Raw genomic sequence first — 21342 nt, 5'->3', positions numbered from 1 at the left:
AGAGAGAGAGAGAGACTGAGTGAGTGAGTGTATTAGCTTTTAATTCAAGTAGTCAGATTTCTCCTCCGGTAATCTGTCAAGATGATTATTTCGAAGTCTCTCTCTCTCTCTCTCTCTCTCTCTCTCTCTCTCTCTCTCTCTCTCTCCATTCCTCAAACAGGAATTAGACGAATCCTTACGAAACGTCTTCGCTTGATTACCCTTCCATAGATCAGTTTTCAGTTTTTAAGGAAGGAGAGCGTCGGAAAGACGACGAAGACCAAGCCTCGGTACCTGGAATCGGACGCGTGGGAGAGATTCCCTCGTCTGTAGAGTTTCTGTTCTGTTCGTATTCTTGTGACGTAACCTCGTCTTCGGTTTAATTAGTTGGTCTGTTATTGAGGTAATTGAAGTGTGATTATTGCCTCAAGTCATTTTGGTGGGCGTTCTGTCATAATTACGCTGAAATGGATATACGCTAATCTGCCTCCGGGAGGAATTGGATGGTAATTTGACAATACGCCTTTGGAGCGTCTGACGTATTTTTTAATGGAACTTTTAAAAATTATTTCTCATATTAATTACATTTTTTCCAGTGATACTCATCAGTAAATCACATCTGAACCAATGATAGTCATCAGTAAATCACATTTAAAACAGAAAGCTTTAAGCCAAATCAATAATTTTCATATTTTAATTCACTCGACAACTTTGCTTAATCCCTTATCCTACCTGGATTGACCTCTGACCTTTCCGTCCGTTCTCTTTTTGAGTCTGTGCCCACCTGGTTTTCCACCTTCTATAACTTTACCTTTTTATTTGGGGGCAAGTCGTCGGCGTCAGGAACCTTGACCAACTTTTCAAAGTCTCAGGTTCATTTTGAGTAACCTTGACCTACTTTTCAAAGTCTCAAGTTCATCTTAAGTAACCTTGACCTATTTTTCAAGGTCTCAGGATTATTTTTATTGCCAAAAAATGTCAAATAACTTTTTCTGTCAAATGAATTACTGGGAATTCTTTCACAAGTGAAAGTTTTACTCTGGGTGTTATAAAATAGCTCTTAAAAATACTTAAATTCTTGGTGTTTTCTGATAAAAGTGGAAATTTACCTCTGTACCCCAATATTAGGGACCTTTACATACTTTTCAAGGTCAATGATCTTATTTGTTTCCTATTGTCTCAGGATTTTAGTGGCTTTTAATTTTAAATATTTTAAGAAAAATTGGTGGAATTTCAACAAAGGGTAGTTTTAAAATTGTTATAATTCAGAACGTGCTAGTCTATTATTATTATTATTATTATTATTATTATTATTATTATTATTATATTATTATTATTATTATTATTATTATTATTATTATTATATTTTGTGAAGCATTGCATGATTGATATTAAAGTTTTTGCAGTTATTGCACCTACGTGTATTATTATTAAAAGAAATAAAAGTTTTTGATATTATTATTATTATTATTATTATTATTATTATTATTATTATTATTATTATTATTATTATTATTATTATTATTATTATTATTATTATTAGGAGGAGACCTCCTCTGAGGGCAGTAGCATTGAAAATTATAGCTGTTTCCACGGCATTTTATTTATGCAGAGTCTTCTCTAATCTTTTTCTTATCTTTTTTTCATCAGCATGTACCTGGTATACCAGGCTTCCTAAGGACGTACAAAGATTTCTGTTGTCTTAGGTTTTTTTTTTTTCTGTAACGTGTCGACAGCACACTGGCAGTCATCTATGAGAGTATAAAAGCAAGTGAATTAAGATACGTGATGTACAGGTATTTATAGCAGTGTGCTGTCTACACGTTAAAGGAAATAAACCTAAGACAACAGAAATCTTTGTACGTCCTTAGGAAACCTGATATACCAGCTACATTCTGATAAAAAAAGATAAGAAGATTAGAGAAGACTCTGTGTAAATTAAATGCCGTGGAAACAGCTATTTTTTGATTATTATTATTATTATTATTATTATTATTATTATTATTATTATTATTATTATTATTATTATTATTAATTGCTAAGCATTTTTGCAAAACTGACGTTGTTGTTATATGTTGCAGTCATTTTACAATAATATCAGTATTATTATTATTATTATTGTAGTATATCAGGTCCACAATAATATTCAATGGTATTCTTGTTGATTTTATGAAATCAACAAGAATACCATTGAATGTTATTGTGGACCTGATATACAGCATATCCCGTTCTCGATCTAGAGGAGAAAGACCTATTATTATTATTATTATTATTATTATTATTATTATTATTATTATTATTATTATTATTATTATTATTATTATTATTATTATTTATTAAGTATTTTGAAAAACTGATATTGCCGTTGTTATATTTTGCAGTCATTTTACAATAATATATTATTATTATTATTATTATTATTATTATTATTATTATTATTATTATTATTATTATCAAAGCAAATACCACCCCACCCACTAAAGTCCTCGTCGTTGCCCACCAGCTACATGGTTCGTATGGACGAGCGGGGCGACGCGGAAGGTAACTACACGTTAATTGGCAGACAGGAGCACCATCTGATACCTGGGGAGTTCGGCCTCTACCCCGTCGGAGGATTCCGGTACAACGAGGACGACTACAACGGACTTCCGGTGGGTTTTCGTAGATTGGGTTTTGTGGGGGCTGGGAATGCTTTCTCTCTCTCTCTCTCTCTCTCTCTCTCTCTCTCTCTCTCTCTCCTCTCTCTCTCTCCTTCCAACGAAAGAGAGAGGTAGGTAAGTGTAAGAATTTGTAGCGTGGTTCTTCCTCTTGAGAGAGAGAGAGAGAGAGAGAGAGAGAGAGAGAGAGAGAGAGAGAGAGAGAACTGCAAATACCTGTAGATTATTTCTAGACTTAACTGTATGTTCTTTCAGAACGCTCTCTCTCTCTCTCTCTCTCTCTCTCTCTCTCTCTCTCTCTCTCTCTCTCTCTCTCTCAACGAGAGAAAGAGTGAGAAGATAACTATACGTATTTGTAGCATGGTTGCTTCACTTGAGAGAGAGAGAGAGAGAGAGAGAGAGAGAGAGAGAGAGAGAGAAAACTCAAATACCTGTAGAATTATTTCTAGACTTAGCTGTAAAATCTCTCTCTCTCTCTCTCTCTCTCTCTCAAAAACTAAGAAAAATAAGAAATAAACGAAAAATGTCATCCATTATAATATTGGATTAATAATGTAAGCGATGTCATCTGTACCTCTTCTTTAAAATCCCTCTCTTTTGTACCTCTTATTTAAAATCCTTTTCTGTACCTCTTATATAAAATCCCGCTCTTCTGTACCTCTTATTCTAAAATCCATCTCTTCTGCACCTCTTATTTAAAGTCCCTCTCTTCTGTACCTTTTCGTTAAGATTCCTCTCTTTTCCACCTCTTATTTAAAATCCCCCTCTTCTGCAACTCTTATTTAAAATACCTCTCTTCTGTACCTCATATTTAAAATCCCTCTCTTCTGCATCTCTTATTTAAAATCCCTCTTTTCTGTACCTCATTTAAAATCCTTCTATTCTGTACCTCTTATTCAAAATCCCTCTCTCTGCACCTCTCATTTAAAATTCCTGTCTTCCGAACCTAGTATTTAAAATACCTCTCTTCTGCACCTATTATTTAAAATCTCTCTCTTCTGCACCTCTTATTTAAAATACCTCTCTTATATACCTCATATTTAAAATCCTTCTCTTATGTACCTCTTATTCAAAATCCCTCTCTTGTGCACCTCTTATTTAAAGTTCCTCTCTTCTGTACCTCTTCTCCCTCTCTTTTGTACCTCTTATTTAAAATCCTTCTTTTCCGTACCTCTTATATAAAATCCCTCTCTTCTGTACCTTTTATTTAAAATCCTTCTTTTCTGTACCTCTTATTTAAAATCCCTCTCTTCTGCATCTCACAGAAAATACCTCTCTTTTGTACCTCTTATTTAAAATCCCTCTCTGTTGTACCTCTTATTTAAAATACGTGTCTTCTGTACCTCATATTTAAATCCCTCTCTATTGTACCTCTTATTTAAAATGTCTCTCCTCTGTACCTCATATTTAAATCCCTGTCCGTTGTACCTCTTATTTAAAATCCCTCTCTTCTGCGCCTCTTATTCAAAATACCTCTCTTCTGTACCTCATATTTAAATCTTTCTCTGTTGTACCTCTTATTTAAAATACCTGTCTTCTGTACCTCATATTTAAATCCCTCTCTGTTGTACCTCTAATTTAGAATACCTCTCTTCTGTACCTTTTATTTCAAAGTTCTCTCTTCTGTACCTCTTATTTAAAATCCCTCTCTGTTGTACCTCTTATTGAAAATTTTAAATAATTTTTTTCTGTACCTCTTATTTAAAATCCCTCTCTGTTGTACTTTTATTTAAAATTTAAAATCAATCTTTTCTGCACCTCTTATGTAAAATTCCTCTCTTCTGTAACTCTTATATGAACTATTCCTTTTCTGTACCTCTTATTTAAAATCCTCGCAGTATTGATCCCTCTTGGCACTGTAATCACTGCAGTCCGCTTCTTTTCCATGGATTAGTTTTTTTTAATTAATAACCTTGAAGGATCCAGCGAGATTACTTCTGCAGTTCGAATGTAACTTGATTAATGTTACTTTTCCTTCTTTCTCTTTCCAATGATTTCCTTAAAGTGACTTTCAGGGTGAAAGTGACTTTTCAAATGGAAGTGACCTTTAGAATGAAAGTGGCGTTCAAAGTGAAATTGGGTTTCAAGGTGAAAGCGGCTTTCAAAAGAAAAGTGTCTCTCAAAGTGAAAGTGACTTTCAAATGAAGGTGACTTTCCAAGTGAAAGTGACTTTTCAAATGGAGGTGACCTTCAGAATGAAAGTGGCTTTTCAGGTGAAAGTGGCTTTCAAGGTGAGAGTGGCTTTCAAGGTGAAAGTGGCTTTCAAAAGAAAAGTGTCTTTCAAAGTGAAAGGGACTTTCAAAATGAAAGTGACCTTAAGAGTGAAAGTGGCTTTCAAAGAGAAAGTATCTTTCAAAGTGAAAGTGACTTGCAAAAGCAAATTGAACTTTCAAAGGCAAATTGACTTTCAAAGGGAAGTGACTCTTAAATTGAAAGTGACTTTCAAATGAAAAGTGATTTTTGACTTTCAAATGGAAGTGCCATTCAGAGTGAAAGTGACTTTAAAAGGGAAAATGATTTCAAAGGGAAGCGACTCTCAAAGTAAAAGTAACCTTCAAAGTGAAAGTGTCTTTTAAAGGGAAAGTGTCTTTCAAAGTGAAAGTAGCTTTCAAAGTGAAAGTGGCTTTCAAAGTGAAAGTGACTTTCAAAGTTAAAGTGTCTTTCAAAATGAAAGTGACTTTAAAAGTGAAAGTGTCTTTCAAAGTGAAAGTGATTTTCAAAGGTAAAGTGAGCTTTCAAAGGGAATTTGTGATCATGAACTTTTATAGTACAGTGCGTATTAATTTTGTTGTGATCCTGCTAAAAGTAGGTGGGTTGTGATCTTAATAAAAATATGTTGGTTGTGATCCCAACAGCATTCTGTTGGTTGTGAGCCTAATAAAATAGGTTGGTTGTGATCCTAACAATGATAGTATGATTATGATCCAACCCAGTGATTCGTATTTGTTGTCCTCCTCACAACAGTTTGGTTGTGATCCAGATCATAATATTTTTAGCGGTGATTGCAAGTGTATGTTTGAATTGTGATCCAAAAATATAGTCCTGTGGCTATGATCCAAAAATGTAATCCAGTAGCTACAATCCAAAAATGTAATCCAATGGCTACAGTCCCAAAAGTAATCCAGTGGCTACAATCCAAAAAAGTAATCCAGTGGCTACGATCCAGAAATATAATCCAGTGGCTACGATCCAAAAATGTAATCCAGTGGCTATGATCCAAAAATGTAATCCAGTAGCTACAGTCCAGAAATATAATCCAATGGCTACAATCCAAAAATATAATCCAGTGGCTATGATCCAAAAATATAATTTACTGGCTACGAGCCAGAAATGTAACCCCTTGGCTATGATCCAAAAATGTAATCCAGTGGCTATGATCCAAATTGTAATCCAGTTACTACGATCCAAAAATGTAATCCAGTGGTTATGGTCCAGAAATGTAATCCAGTGGCTACAATCCAAAAATATAATTCACTGGCTATGACCCCAAAATGTAATCCAGTGGCTACAATCCAAAAATGTAATCCAGTGGCTGTGATCCAAAAATGTAATCCAGTGGCTGCAATCCAAAAATGTAATCCAGTGGCTACGATCCAAAAATGTAATCCAGTGGCTACGATCCAAAAATGCAATCCAGTGGCTACGATCCAAAAATGTAATCCAGTAGCCACTATCCCAAAATGTAATTTAGTGGTTGCGATCCCATAATATATAAAAGATTGTTTATGAACCTTATAATAACCACATGTTGTAGATCCTTACCACAATATTTTGGTTGTGATCCCAGTCTTAGCATACAGCAGTAGGCTTCTGTCATCCCATTGATAAACATCCTGGAAGTAAAGTCATGGATACTCTCGATCCTAATTGAATGAACCATTTTAATAACAATGTTGTTTACGCTTCATATAATTCAAGACATTGTTTTAGAAGATGAAAACTTTTGATAACATAACTATTTCAGCTCTGGGTTGTGGTTGGAATTTTTCTGTTAACATTAATATTGATTGGTTGGAAAAGGGAAGTTTGTTTTTAATCTTTAGTGTACTGATATATTCTTGTGATTTCCTCAGGTCCTACACCTGACCAGCCCCATTCCTTGGAAGATGGGCAAACCTCCTATTGATGAGCCTCCTTGTGGTTACAGAGGACAAAAGTGCCAGTGTAAGTAACGTTCTAGATTTACACACATATATATATATATATATATATATATATATATATATATATATACATATATATATATATGTGTATATACATATATACATATATATATATATATATATATATATATATATATATATATTTATATATATATATATATATATATATATATATTTAAAAGTGGAATTAACTCACATAAGCCTCATTCGACTACTAATGAATGAATTATTATATATATATATATATATATATATATATATATATATATATATATATATATATATATATATATATATAATATATATATACACATACATATATGTATGCATGTATGTATGTACATATACACTTAATTCTAATTCAATCATACGTTGTCCAGTGAAATATATGTAAGTTACTTTCCACATTTTATGTATCATTTGAATGTGTATATGTGTCGTTCATCTTTTATGTTCCCAGGGTATCCTGTTTTTTACTTAATTTTAGTTAATAACCCATTTATTTTTTTAGACTATCTTTACATATATATTATACTGTATATATCTCTCTCTACTCCCAGCATCCCCCTGGGTAAGTTTCAGACCCTGTGTAAAGCTATTACGCTACGTAATCTTCTTATTAATTTTCGTTTTATGTCTTTTGATTGCAGCTCAGACGGTTGAGATAATTGCCGGAGTGACTGGCGGAGTTTTCTTTCTGCTGATCGTGGTGTCTCTTGTCGCGTACAGGTGAGTGTGAATACACCTGTGTGTGTGTGTATAGTGTATATATATATGTATGTATGTATATATATATATATATATATATATATATATATATATATATATATATATATATGCACATACATTTTATATATACACATATATATTATATGTATATACATTTATACATGTTTATACATTATATATATATATAAAAGTATATCAACAAATAAATATATGCATACATACAAATTACATATATAATATAATATATATGTGTATATATATGTATGTATGTATGTATGCACATATATACATATATATATATATATATTATATATTAGTGTATCCGTTTCCTACCAACATACGAGTATAATTGTAAATAAAGACATTGTTGGTTTACCCTCTGATATATTTATTCATTCGAGGAGACTGGTAGTCTCCCTACGCGTATGTTTATGCGTGTGAGGAAGGAGAGAGAGAGAGAGAGAGAGAGAGAGAGAGAGAAACATATATGTGTGCACTCGAACGTAATTACTTAACCGCAATTTCCGCGTGGCTGGTCAAGCTCTATCATATTCAACCACCACAGGAGTTGAATACCAGAGAATATTCCTTAGCCTAATCCACTCAACGGCCCATTCATCCACACATACACACGTACTCCCTTGACATCATTATCCTCATCCACTGGATGAACCATACAACTTCATCCACGGTCTCTAATTTGTATGTAGAGGAAGCTTGCCTAACAAATCGGTTGGTTCCTGCAAAGGCTTGATTTTACTACCCTAGAGCAATTCTCTTTGTATTTTGTCATTCATTTACATTTTTATCTACAATTTTTTTTATTTGTTAATTTATTTTGACATTTCTAATAATTATATCTACTGTAGCTTTTTTCAAATTTAAACCGTATTCTTTGGAGACTGAATTTAAAGTCAGTGGGTCCTTGTGGGCTTGTTCCATTTGAATAGGATTCATTTTCTGAAAAAAAAATAATAATAATAATAATAATAATAATAATAATAATAATAGTAATAATATGCAGGGAGTCGACCTTCTTTGATGCATGTTTTGTTGAAAATAATGACAGTTTTCAGCGAATTAATCTTATACAGGATTTTTTCAATTCTCCTGACCATTCGTTTTTCTAGCTCATCTAGGCAGTTGAGCAGAATTCCAATATTCATATTTGTCTAAACTGGGATATTTTTCAAAGATTGTTTTATAATATTTTTCATAAAAGTCTTTGACAAATATCCCAATTTAGACAAACATGAATATTGGAATTCTACTCAACAACCTAGCCTAGCCAGAAAAACGAATTGTCAGGAGAATTGAAAAAACCCTGTATAATTTAATTCGTTGAAAACTGCCATTATTTTCAACAAAATAATAATAATAATAATAATAATAATAATAATAATAATAATAATAATAATAATCCGTTGAAAGCTCTTTCACTTTACGGATTGTGGTTGAATTACGTATTTCGTGTTTTTAGGGTATCACTGAGATAGGCTGCGTTATATATTGCATTAATGTTTTAATCTTTTTCCGTTTTCATTGTAATTGAACGTAACTTTAATTCGTTTTCCTCGGTGTGCAAAGCCGTGGATTCGTTTTGCATTTAATTGGTGCCTTGTTGTAGCCAACATGACTTTTTATTGTTATCAATTTCGTCCCAATTAATATTTGGCCTTAGTATTCACTTTCAAAATCTTTTAGAAGCTTAAACTTTTATACTTTATTCTGTGACTTTTTGGGCACCCTTGGACATTCTTATGACCCCATTACCTATAGCATCAGACTGTAAAGGTTTGTTGCAAGCTTGCAAGTCTTAAAAACAAGGAAATATAACATAAGAAATAGAGATAAATCGTTTCGTAACTTTGGCAATATCAAGGCCATTTATAATATCAAAACGTCAAAATTTAGACAATTATAGAAAATTGATAGAAACACTACAATACTCGACCTTATGAAAAACACTCATTAAGAGACAAAGTCTTCAATACTCGAAAATATGTAAAAAAAAAAAATTTTTTTTTTAGATAATTTCCAAAATAAACACTAATGATGGACAGCTAATTCGCAAACATCTGCACTTTCCCCATTTCATAATAACTCAACGTCTTTCTTCTTCTTCTTCTCCTTCTTCTTCTTCTTCTTCTTCGTCTTCTCCTCCTTCTTCTTCCTCTTCTTCTTTTGTCTTTCAGGTCTTTTTCTCTAGTTAACAAAGCCAATTATCCTGTAAGCCTTGTCTATCACCTTATTAGCTTGTGAAAAAAAAAGTGCAACCTTCCTTTTCCTACTGCAAATATTTTTCTTTATTTTCTTTTTTCTTTTGGCATGCAAAGGTTCTTTCTTTTTTAATGATAAATGGTGTTTGTGGTTGATATATATATATATATATATATATATATATATATATATATATATATATATATATATATATATATATATATATATATATATACACATATATACACATATATATATATACACATGAATATACATACATACAGTCATTTCCAAACACTGACTCATCTACCATAATTCCCTTAAGGAGCCCTTGAGGTGTGCGTAGGTGCGTATGTTCGTCTGTGCTCTTACACATTTACGCAATTATTGAACGATGAGTAATACGCGTCCTGAGTCTGTTTTGTTTAACGAGGTTAATTAATGTTACTTCTCGCCCCGTTATTGTTTTCGCTTCGTGGATAAATAACGCCAAAAAAATCATGTTTAATAGAAATATATCGATTTGCAATATTTTATTTTATATATATTTCATTTTGTTTTGTTTTCTATTTTTCATTTTATTTTTTAATGGTGATCAGTCGCTGATTCATGATCTAATTATTGTCATCTTTTTCTCTCTTATTTATCATTTACGATTTATTTCACTCCTACGGTTTCCGGTTCTCGTATTTTATGTTTATTTAAAACTGAGGGCTTGCTTCTTTGGCCGATAATAATAATAATAATAATAATAATAATAATAATAATAATAATAATAATAATAATAATAATAATAATAATAGCCTCTTTCTTTTTCGCACGTAGAAATAATGTTTTTCGTATTATCCACAAAACAATCTCTCTACCACTCATAAATACAATCTCTCTGCTCTCTCTGTATGTACGGTGTATCTAGCTTTCAGAGACAAAACGTCTTTCCGTTTCTCTAAAAGCCCCCTTCTCTCTCTCTCTCTCTCTCTCTCTCTCTCTCTCTCTCTCTCTACGAACGTACCACTTGAGGGTCCACTTTCCACAGACAAACGAAGTTGCTGTCTATTAGATGCGTAAGCAAAACCTAAATTACTCTGAGGGGTCTACAAAATCTAATACCTTCTTCTTCTTCTCCTCCACCTCCTCCTCCTCCTCCTCCTCCTCCTCCTCCCTCCTCCTCCTCCTCCTCCTCCTCCTTCTTCTTCTTCTTCTTCATTCCCGAAAAAAAGCAGAGACCGAGAATTGATTTGATTTGTACGGGATTCTTTATTGGTCTGAGAGCTGACGTTTTAGCTTTCGAGACGTTGTGTTATTAGTTTTTAGGTGTGGTATTAGCTTTTGAGACGTGATATTAGCTTGTGAGAAGTTATATTAGTTTCTGAGATGCGGTATTAGCTTTTTAGTTTTCTGTAAAAGAAAACTATTGCGCTGGCCTTGTGTGTCCGTCCGCACCTTTTTCTGTCCGCCCCCAGATCTTAAACACTACTGAGGCTAGAGGGTGCTTTGATCGTCCACCCTCCAGTCATCTAACTTACCAAATTGCAGCCCTCTAGCCTCAGTAGTTTTTATTTTATTTTAGGTTAAATTTAGCCATGATCGTGCCTCTGGCAACGATATAGGATAGGCCACCACCGGGCCGTGAGTAAAGTTCCATGGACCGCGGCTCATACAGCATCATACCGAGACCACAGAAAGATAGGTCTGTTTTCGGTGGCCTTGATTAAATGCTCTAGCGGCTGTACAGAAAACTCGATTGCACCGAAGAGACTTTGGCGCATATTTTATTTGTTAGATTTTGGAGTTCTAATACGGTGGTGTTTTTTCAAAGAAGTTTGTATTTGTTTGTGTTGAAATTATAAAGATCTGTTTCTGTACACCTTTTATTATTCTAGATGTAGCTGTGTCTGGTAATCTCCCAAACCTGTATCTTTGGGTTATCTTTGGTAATCTCCAAAACCTGTACGTCTGGTAATCTCCCAAACCTGTATCTCTGGTTATCTCCCAAACCTGTGTCTTTGGTAATCTCCCAAACCTGTCTCTTTGGGTTATCTTTGGTAATCTCCAAAACCTGTACGTCTGGTAATCTCCCAAACCTGTATCTCTGGTTATCTCCCAAACCTGTGTCTTTGGTAATCTCCCAAACCTGTGTCTCTGATAATCTCCCAAACCTGTATCTTTGGTAATCTCCCAAACCTGTGTCTGGTAATTTCCAAAACCACCTGTGGCTTTGGTAATCTCCCAAATCTGTGTCTTTGGTAATCTCCCAAATCTGTGTCTTTGGTAATCTCCCAAATCTGTATCTCTGGTTATCTCCCAAACCTGTGTCTTTGGTTATCCCCCCAACCTGTATTTCTGTTAATCTGCCAAACCTGTGTCTCTTGTAATCTCCCAAACCTGTATCTCTGGTAATCTCCCAAACCTGTGGTTTTGGTAATTTTCCAAACCTGTGTCTTTGGTAATCTCCCATGCCTGTATCTGAGGTTATCTCCCAAACTTGTATCTCTGGTAATCCCCAAACACTTTTCGAGGTCGCTGAGATGAACAGTGACATTTTCGATGCCCTTTAAGTCCAAGTTCAGCACTGATAGGAAGGGTGGGTGAGAAGGGGTAAAAAATGAAATGTCAAAAATGACAGATATTAGTGTCTAATCCATAGTTTTCCAGGTCGCTGAGATAAACAGTGACACTTCCGATGCCCTTTAAGTCCAAGTTCAACCCTGATAGGAAGGGTAGGGGAGGGGTGAGAAGGGGTGAAACATAAAATGTCAAAAATGACATATTAGTGTCTAATCCATAGTTTTCGAGGCCACTGAGATGAATAGTGACACTCCCGACGCCCATTAAGTCCAAGTTCACCCCGATAGGAATGGTGGGTGAGCAGGGGTGAAATATAAAATGTCATAAATGCTGGTCATTGTAACTGAAGCAACTGTCTTAACAGGAAAGGGAGAGAGAGAGAGAGTGAGAGGGAGAGGAAGTAGGAGAGAGAGTAGACGGGTTGTTAGGTTGGAGAAAGAAGGAAAGAGTGAGAGAGAGTTTATTGGTTGTCATTCAGAGTTTTATAAATATATATATATATATATATATATATATATATATATATATATATATATATATATATATATATATATATATATATATATATATAATTATAGATTATAGAGAGAGAGAGAGAGAGAGAGAGAGAGATGTTTCTCTTCATTACCCACCGTGCAGTTGATGAAGATGCAAAATGCTTCATGTAAATGCTATTAACCTGGTAAATGGAATGGCGTCTGACCCATTACATCTAATAGGTTTGTCAACAGTTACCCCATTATGTGCGAGCTTTTATGAGGTTCATTTTTGGTATCTCTTTCTCTCTCTCTCTCTCTCTCTCTCTCTCTCTCTCTCTCTCTCTCTCTCAGTTTTATGTGAGGAAACTAACCGTGGTACTGGTAATGCAACTTCACGTGTGAAGAAATTCATATCTGTTTATACGCATTAGTTTCTAGACCTCCCGTTTTCTAAACACCCAGTATTCACCGCTATTGATGCTGAGGACGATATGTATTTATGATCTAGAAGCCGGTTTAACGGAGTTTTATATTAGCGAAAATCATCAAAATTCACTTAAATAAATCTAGGATACACAGAAGTGTAATCAAGTCTGTTTGTTTTTTAATTCCAAAAAGAAAATCAGTCTTCTCTTACTTTGGTTTTAAGGAGAAGTTTACAAATGTATAAGATATGTTTCAAAAAATTTCAAAGAAACCCATACTAATATATATATATATATATATATAAAATATCAATACTCCTATATACGGGACCGAACCTAAATGTCTCACCGAGGACCCAGAGTCCAGGCATTAACAATTCGGACGGAAAGGTCATAAAAGGGGTTGGAACCTAAGTGTTACTTACCTGAGGTTTTTACCATTTAGCCGCCTAGCGCCCAACATACCAACGAATTTTACCCTGGACTCTCACTCGAAAGACCAGGGTTCGGTCCCGTGGTGAGTCAGCAATTTATTTCTGTGTTCATTTCCACCATATCTCACGGTGAAAGGGGTAAGTCGAATGAAATGTTAGCAGTTCGAGCGCTGATGGGTCTGGGAGTTGAGTAAAATTCGCAGGTATGTTGGGCGCTAGACGCCTGCCCGGGAAAAACTTCAGGTACGTAGTACTTAGGTTCCATCTCCTTTTATGACCTTTGCATCCAAATTGCTATTGACCTGTACTCTCACTTGAAAGACCGGGGTTCGGTTCCGTGGTGACTCAAGTTTATTTCTGTGAAACACGTTCCCATGTATTCATTTCCACACACACACACACACACACACACAACACATATATATATATATATATATATATATATATATATATATATATATATATATATATATATATATATATATATTGTTCATGAATGAATTTTATCACATCACCGTGATTCATATACTTGATGGCCGTGTGGTTTAATGCTCATCATTGTAGTCCTGAGTTCTTGTCTTCCGTGGTTCGAGCCCACGAGATGACGAACTTATTATCAACTAAAAAATTCCCTTTCGGGTAACATATATGAAAGCATATTATTTCCGAGGTAGAGCGAATTGGATATTAAAGGAAGTTTGTAGTTTAATGTTTATATATATATATATATTTATTTATATATATATATATATATATATATATATATATATATATATACTACATATTTATCATCATGTTGAATCCTTTCCTTTTCGAAAAGGCAAGGCTCAGAAAAAAATACTGTAATCTAAACAGTTCATTAAGAAACATGGTTAAGATCCCAAAATTATAGCAATAAATAAAATAATGTTTTTAGCCACGAGCTCTGTATTCAATCAGAATTATGGATATTTCTTCATGAATATTACATTTCATTACTCGTTAATTCTCTACTAATGCCTTGCTTGATTTATGTGTGTTAAATTTCAAACTCTAGCATCCGGGATCATTATTCAGCTTTAATCCGAAGGATTTTAAGAGTTCGGTACAATCGAAAGAACATTTTTAATTAAAATGAATTATTGATTAAAATTTCCTTTCCGTAATCAAGACTAAATGAGTGAATTATTGATACATACAAGAAAAGATTTACTTAGACTTTTTTGTGATTAGGCCTATACGGGTTTGAAATTACTATGTGAATAATATATATGTATGTGTGTGTATGTAAATAACCTTATGTATATGTATATTATGTATATTTATTATATAATATATACATACATATACATACTCATTGGCCCACAACACCACAAAACAATCAATACCCACATTCTCTCTCTCTCTCTCTCTCTCTCTCTCTCAAATCTCTCATCCTCTATACATACTCACTTTGTAAGTCATTTCTTGTTCATCATATTCACAAATAAAAACTTTATTTGCGATTGATTACGTGATCAGGGTGTCTCTCTTTCTCCCCTTCTCCTCTTTTCTTTGTTTGCATGCAGAACTGATGAATTCTTCATGATCTTCATTCGTTCATATTCTTCCGTTTCTTCGCCAACAACCATCCACGAGTGTGTGAAAAATTTAGTAGGGTCTCCGTTCTTTTCTTCCGTTTTCTTTCTTCGTTATCGTCAGCGGAACCTTCCGTTTTCTTTTATATGTGTGGCAGGTATAAAATTCTTAGTCGTTTTTATTTTTGTTTTGTTTTTCTGTTATATATTTATCATTCACCTTTTTATCCTTTTGTGTATTGTATTACTCACATTTATATTTCTGGACGATATATATATATATATATATATATATATATATATATATATATATATATATATATATATATATATATATATATATATATATATATATATATATATATATATATAAATATATATAATATATATATATATATATATATATATATATATATATATATATATATATATAAATCTGTATGTATATTGATATATATATATATATATATATATATATATATATATATATATATATATATAAAATATATATATATGTATGTATAAATATATATATATATATATATATATATATATATATATAATATATTGTCATACTAAATCTTCAGCAAAAATACTAACGAAATATATAAAATGAACAAGTAAATACAAACTAAAAGGGTGAGACGTAAAATAACGAAAAAAATAAAAAACACAAACATAAAAAAATAAAAAATAAAAAAAAAATGAAATGTAAACAAACTACCACTCACAAAGTAAAATATTTAACAACCTAATTGAGTACCTACTATGAAATTACACGATAGCTAGTTGAATACCAGACGAGTTGTTGTTCAATTCCGGCTTCATCTTTTAATAGTCAGCGACTTGAAATTAAAAGGTCCAGTCTATTTGAACAAAAAGACAGTACCTGAAAATCCAGGTCAGTGAAAGGATGGTCCTGTGTTAAACTGTGTTCTCTAATGGCAGAAAAAGGGTGGTTTGGAAAGGGGAAACCTAGTTCTAATAGAAAGACCTCTGTGTTCCAAAATTCTGTGTCTGAGCCAGCGGGAACTAGATCCCACGTATCGCAGACCACACTGCGTAACAAGTGAACAAGTAAACGACACAGGAATTAAGGTCCACAGGCAGAGTAGGCTTCTCTCAAAAGTGATCTCATTGTAAAGGATTACAGAAAACAAACCGGAAACTGATTTGAGGGAAACAATGCTTAAGTATTTTTGTAACTTTTTCGACCATATAGCTACTATGACCAAGGTAAGGCAATTTAATGTACTTTACATCTTTACTAGCATTACTGTACACCGGTCTGGGACAAAACTTTTCATTTAAAAATTTTTTCAGAACTTTGTAAATAAAAAATGGGATATGAGTTTTCAGAAAATAATTCTGGAGGAAAACCATATCTTGATGAAATAAATTAAAATCACAACAAACATTGTAGTGGCTCTATTAATCAAAGTGCGTAAAAAGTTCATCTTATACAACTTTAAAAAAAAACTGAGGTAATTCAATCCCAAGCCAGTAAAAGTACTTTTCCTATAAACAGAGGTCTCAAATTTGCCACTATTTCTGTATACCTGTACATCTAAAAATGACAACTTATTATCCTGTTCCGTCTCACAAGTAAAAGAAATGTTAGTGACGAGAATTAAAATATTCAAAAACAAATCAACATGTGATAATTCAAACACAAGGAAAGTATCATCTACATACCTACGGTAATACAAAGGTTTGAAAGCACTAGGCATTCAGACATCCAAATCCTTTCACAATAACCCATGAAGCAATCCGCATATACAGGTCCAAGGAAATTTCCCATAGCTACTCCATCTATTTGATTATATAATTTACCATCAAAAGTAAAATGCCATAAGCAGTTGCTAAATGTAATAAATTTTGCAAGTCTATTTTATTAAGTCCAAACACTGATAAATGGTTTTCACATATATTATTAAGAATAATGTCGGTTGTTTCTTTTAATAGGATATTGGTGAAAAGAGAGTTACATCGAAACTAGCCATTAAAACATCTTGGTTAAATTGAAAGAGCATAATTCTTTAATAACAAATTTGGAAGAATTAGATATGTTAAATTCACCTAAAGTTAGAGGGTTTAAAACTGAACCAAAAACTTGACAGGTTATAACTAAAAGTACCAATTGAGGAAATAATAGGTCTTAAAGGGTTTCCTATTTTATGTACCTTAGGCAGACTAAATACAAATAACCAGGCTTAGACCCTGAAGCAAATAAAGAGCTATATGTAAATTCCTAAATCTTATCTCTCAGATAAATAAAAAACCTATTTAGTTTGTCTTCTAATTTCAAATAAATGACCTGTAATATCTACATTTAAAATAAATAAATTTTGTATTGTCAGAGAGTATTTCATTAATTTTATCTAAATAATCAGACCTATTCATTAATACAACACCCTACCTTTATCTGGCTTAATAAAATAACATACTATTATAAAAATTAATGTTACGTAAAATATTGATTCTGTCTTTATTTAACTGATTGTCACCTCTTTTTTTATAATTAAAATTTTGAAGGTATCATTTGCAATTACAGAAATTTTGCTAAAAAGTGAAGTAAGGGGTTTCACTGCCAAAAATGTCACAGCCTCAAAGTAGAACATAGTTTTTCAAAACTTAAAAATACTTAAAGAAATTGAATTTCATGGGGATCAAAGCAAAATCAAGACCAAGAGAAAGAACTTTTTTCATCTGTTGTTAAATTTCTGTTAGAAAAAATTAAAAATAACTTTACTACTATCTATTTTCTTATTAACGTCAATACCGAGATTTAACTTTCTATTGTGTGTAAGCCTAACATCAGCCAATTTTTTCTCAACATTGGAATCTAAAATCGACGACAAACACTTAAAATCCAAAAAGAAAGGTTGTTCTTTAAACTCTATCCCTATCTAGTGAAGACAAATCTTCACTACTCTGCCTGTGGACCTTAATTCCTGTGTCGTTTACTTATTCACTTGTTCGCAGTGTGGTCTGATACGTGGATCTAGTTCCCGCTGGCTCAGACACAGAATTTTGGAACACAGAGGTCTTTCTATTAGAACTAGGTTCCAAACCACCCTTTTCTGCCATTAGAGAACACAGTTTAACACAGGACCATCCTTTCACTGACCTGGATTTTCGGGTACTTCTTTTGTTCAAATAGACTGGACCTTTAATTTCAGAGTCGCTGACTATTAAAAGATGAAGCCGGAATTGAACAACAACTCGTCTGGTATTCAACTAGCTATCGTGTAATTTCATAGTAGGTACTCAATTAGGTTGTTAAATATTTTACTTGTGAGTGGTAGTTTGTTTTACATTTCACTCTTAGTTTTATTTTTCATATTTTTATGTTTGTGTTTTTAATTTTTCGTTATTTTACGTCTCACCCTTTTAGTTTGTATTTACTTGTTCATTTTATATATTTCGTTAGTATTTTTGCTGAAGATTTATTATGACAATATATATATATATATATATATATATATATATATATATATATATATATATATATATATATATATATATATATATATATATATATATATATATATATAATTTAAACTGATTTCCTCGTAATGTTATTGCCTGCCGCTATTACTCGACAAATCACGGCGAATTCCATTATAATTACGGTATTTCAGAGGAAACCTCGCAGCGGTCTACAGCAACAACAGGGTTATTAATAACAACTTGGAAATTATTACAAACAACCTAACACAATAGTTTTAGCTCAGTTTTAGAACCCAGACGCAAATGATAATTGGACGACCTGTTGTTACCTTAATTGTAATCCCTATGCAAAATCCCTCTGCAATCCCTCTAGTTAGATGAGATGCGGTCCGGATTCCGCAGTAAGCAGTGGGTCCTCTCTCTCTCTCTCTCTCTCTCTCTCTCTCTCTCTCTCTCATTGTCAAGCAATCTGCGTGTCTTGTGCTTATCATTGTGGCTTATTATTATTATTATTATTATTATTATTATTATTATTATTATTATTATTATTATTATTATTGGATGAACAGATTCACAGATATGTATAGGTACAAATCTGTTTTGATGTATTTTTAGATATATTTGTGCCCATTCATAACTGTGGATTTGTTTCTGCATTTTAAGACTCATGCTATTATTATTATTATTATTATTATTATTATTATTATTATTATTATTATTATTATTATTATTATTATTATTCCAAAAGACAAAATTCTAAAATAGAAAAATTTTTGAGAATCAAATATCCATTTACTTAGACACAAAAAGATAATGAATGAGAAACTGAATTTTTTAAATTACATAATATTCTTTTACCTTCATTTCAATGTTTAATGAGAATAATCTCTGTTATTTTGACATTTTTTCTATATAGGTTAGCTAAGGTTTTCCTTGACAGGTATAGGAAAAATAACGTAATAAGCTGCCAATAGCAAGCTTTCTTAAGCTTCTTTCATGCGTTTGCGTATTGGCAGCCAGCGAATGCAATTTCCCTTTTAATTTATGTGATGAAAGGCTTGGGAGATGGTCAAAACGCATACGGAAAATCACTCTATGCATGTATATATATATATATATATGTGTGTGTGTATGTATGTATGTATGTATGTGAATGCAATTTCCTAATTTATGGGATAAAAGCTAGAGATGGTCAAATGCACACAGGTAAATCGTAATTTATACATGTAAATATATATATATATATATATATATATATATATATATATATATATGTGTGTGTGTGTGTGTGTGTGTGTGTGTTTCTATGTATGTATGCATGTATATGTATATATACATACATCTATCTGTCTATCTATCTATCTATCTATCTATCTATATATATATATATATAGATATATATATATATATATATATATATATATATATATATATATATATATATATATATATGATTTAAAACCATCTGCATTGTTAATAGTAACATATTACCTTGACACCGCTGAGCTCTTAAGTAACAGTAGCTATGGAGACTAACGCGTCATATCAAAATATAAAGGAACGAGGGTTATGAACCCCTTGGTGCGGGAAAATATCCCAAAAATGGAAGATGATCCTTTACTAACGGTTGCCAGTATGGCACCAGTAAGTGGTACCAGTGAGCATTACAAGCTGGGCATAGCTGGTCTAGGAAATACCAATGCGTAGGGTCACCAGTGGACAGTGTCCCAAGGCAGAGGAACCCCTAGAGGAGGGTTGTGGACCCATTGTGTGCGGAAATTGTTTCTAAGATATGTTCTGAACCAATGTCTGTGAAATGATTACACAATGCGCTGCTCGGGCTGAAAGCCATCATATTACATGTCCTGCAATATTGTTACAAGAAATCAAGGAAAAAATTATCCTCCATTCATGTTTTGGCAAAGGAGTAGCGATATTCTGAATTATCTTCCATATTGTATTAAGGGTCGTCTGTCTTTGAGTTCTTCACGTTCCCTTGTTTCAGGGTTTAGATAACTTTTTGCCCCGTATGTCAAATCCCTGAAATGAGTTTAGCTGGTGCTGAAATTACTAAGCTTGCAGAAGTGGGCCTGAAGCCGGTGATTGTGGAAAGCAAAGTTTATAACTTAGATTTATCTCTGTATATGAAAATATCTGTTTTATATTGCTGTCCAAATGACTAAATTTCCACTATTTTATGACAAACTTATAGATCTGGGTCACTGATAATTATTATTAAGTTTTGGTGATTAAGCCTAGGGAGGTGAAATTATATTATTGACAATCTTATATCGTTTATGGACGTGTGGAATTGACATAATTTTACGATGGTAGTTATGCAAAACTAATGGAAAAGTGTTGATGCTGATTTTATTTTCTGTATTTAAGATGGTAATATTGATGCAATGTATGTTCTCAGTCTGTATTTCTGATGGTAATACTGATGCAGTCTATGTTCTCAGTCTGTATTTCTGATGGTAATACTGATGCAGTCAATGTTCTCAGTTGGGCCAATGTAATATTTTTTTTTATCATTTTAAATGATGGGATATTTTTCATGCTGAGGAGTTGGGATATTTTTCATGCTGAGGAGTTGGACAGCAAAGTCGCTGTGGAAGTCTGGTTACTACAAAGAGTCGCCTGTGTCTTCTGCAGGTTCTGGTCTGTGGTCTCAAATCA

At 32.8% G+C, this 21342-nt stretch overlaps 1 protein-coding gene across 5 annotated transcripts in view; it reads left to right on the top strand.

Annotated features, from left to right (window-relative positions):
* LOC136855058 (guanylate cyclase 32E-like) overlaps positions 1-21342 on the top strand; it is a 437545-nt gene that overhangs the window by 347426 nt on the left and 68777 nt on the right. For all 5 annotated transcript variants that reach the window (XM_067131826.1, XM_067131825.1, XM_067131828.1 and 2 more), the window contains 3 exons: positions 2483-2630; positions 6710-6800; positions 7450-7528. In XM_067131826.1, the coding sequence (XP_066987927.1) occupies positions 2483-2630; positions 6710-6800; positions 7450-7528 (318 nt within the window). The remainder of the gene's footprint in view (positions 1-2482; positions 2631-6709; positions 6801-7449; positions 7529-21342) is intronic.

Source organism: Macrobrachium rosenbergii, chromosome 30, assembly GCF_040412425.1.
Source record: "Macrobrachium rosenbergii isolate ZJJX-2024 chromosome 30, ASM4041242v1, whole genome shotgun sequence".
Classification (NCBI taxonomy): Eukaryota; Metazoa; Arthropoda; class Malacostraca; order Decapoda; family Palaemonidae; genus Macrobrachium; species Macrobrachium rosenbergii.
This window is presented reverse-complemented; position numbering and strand designations above follow the sequence as displayed.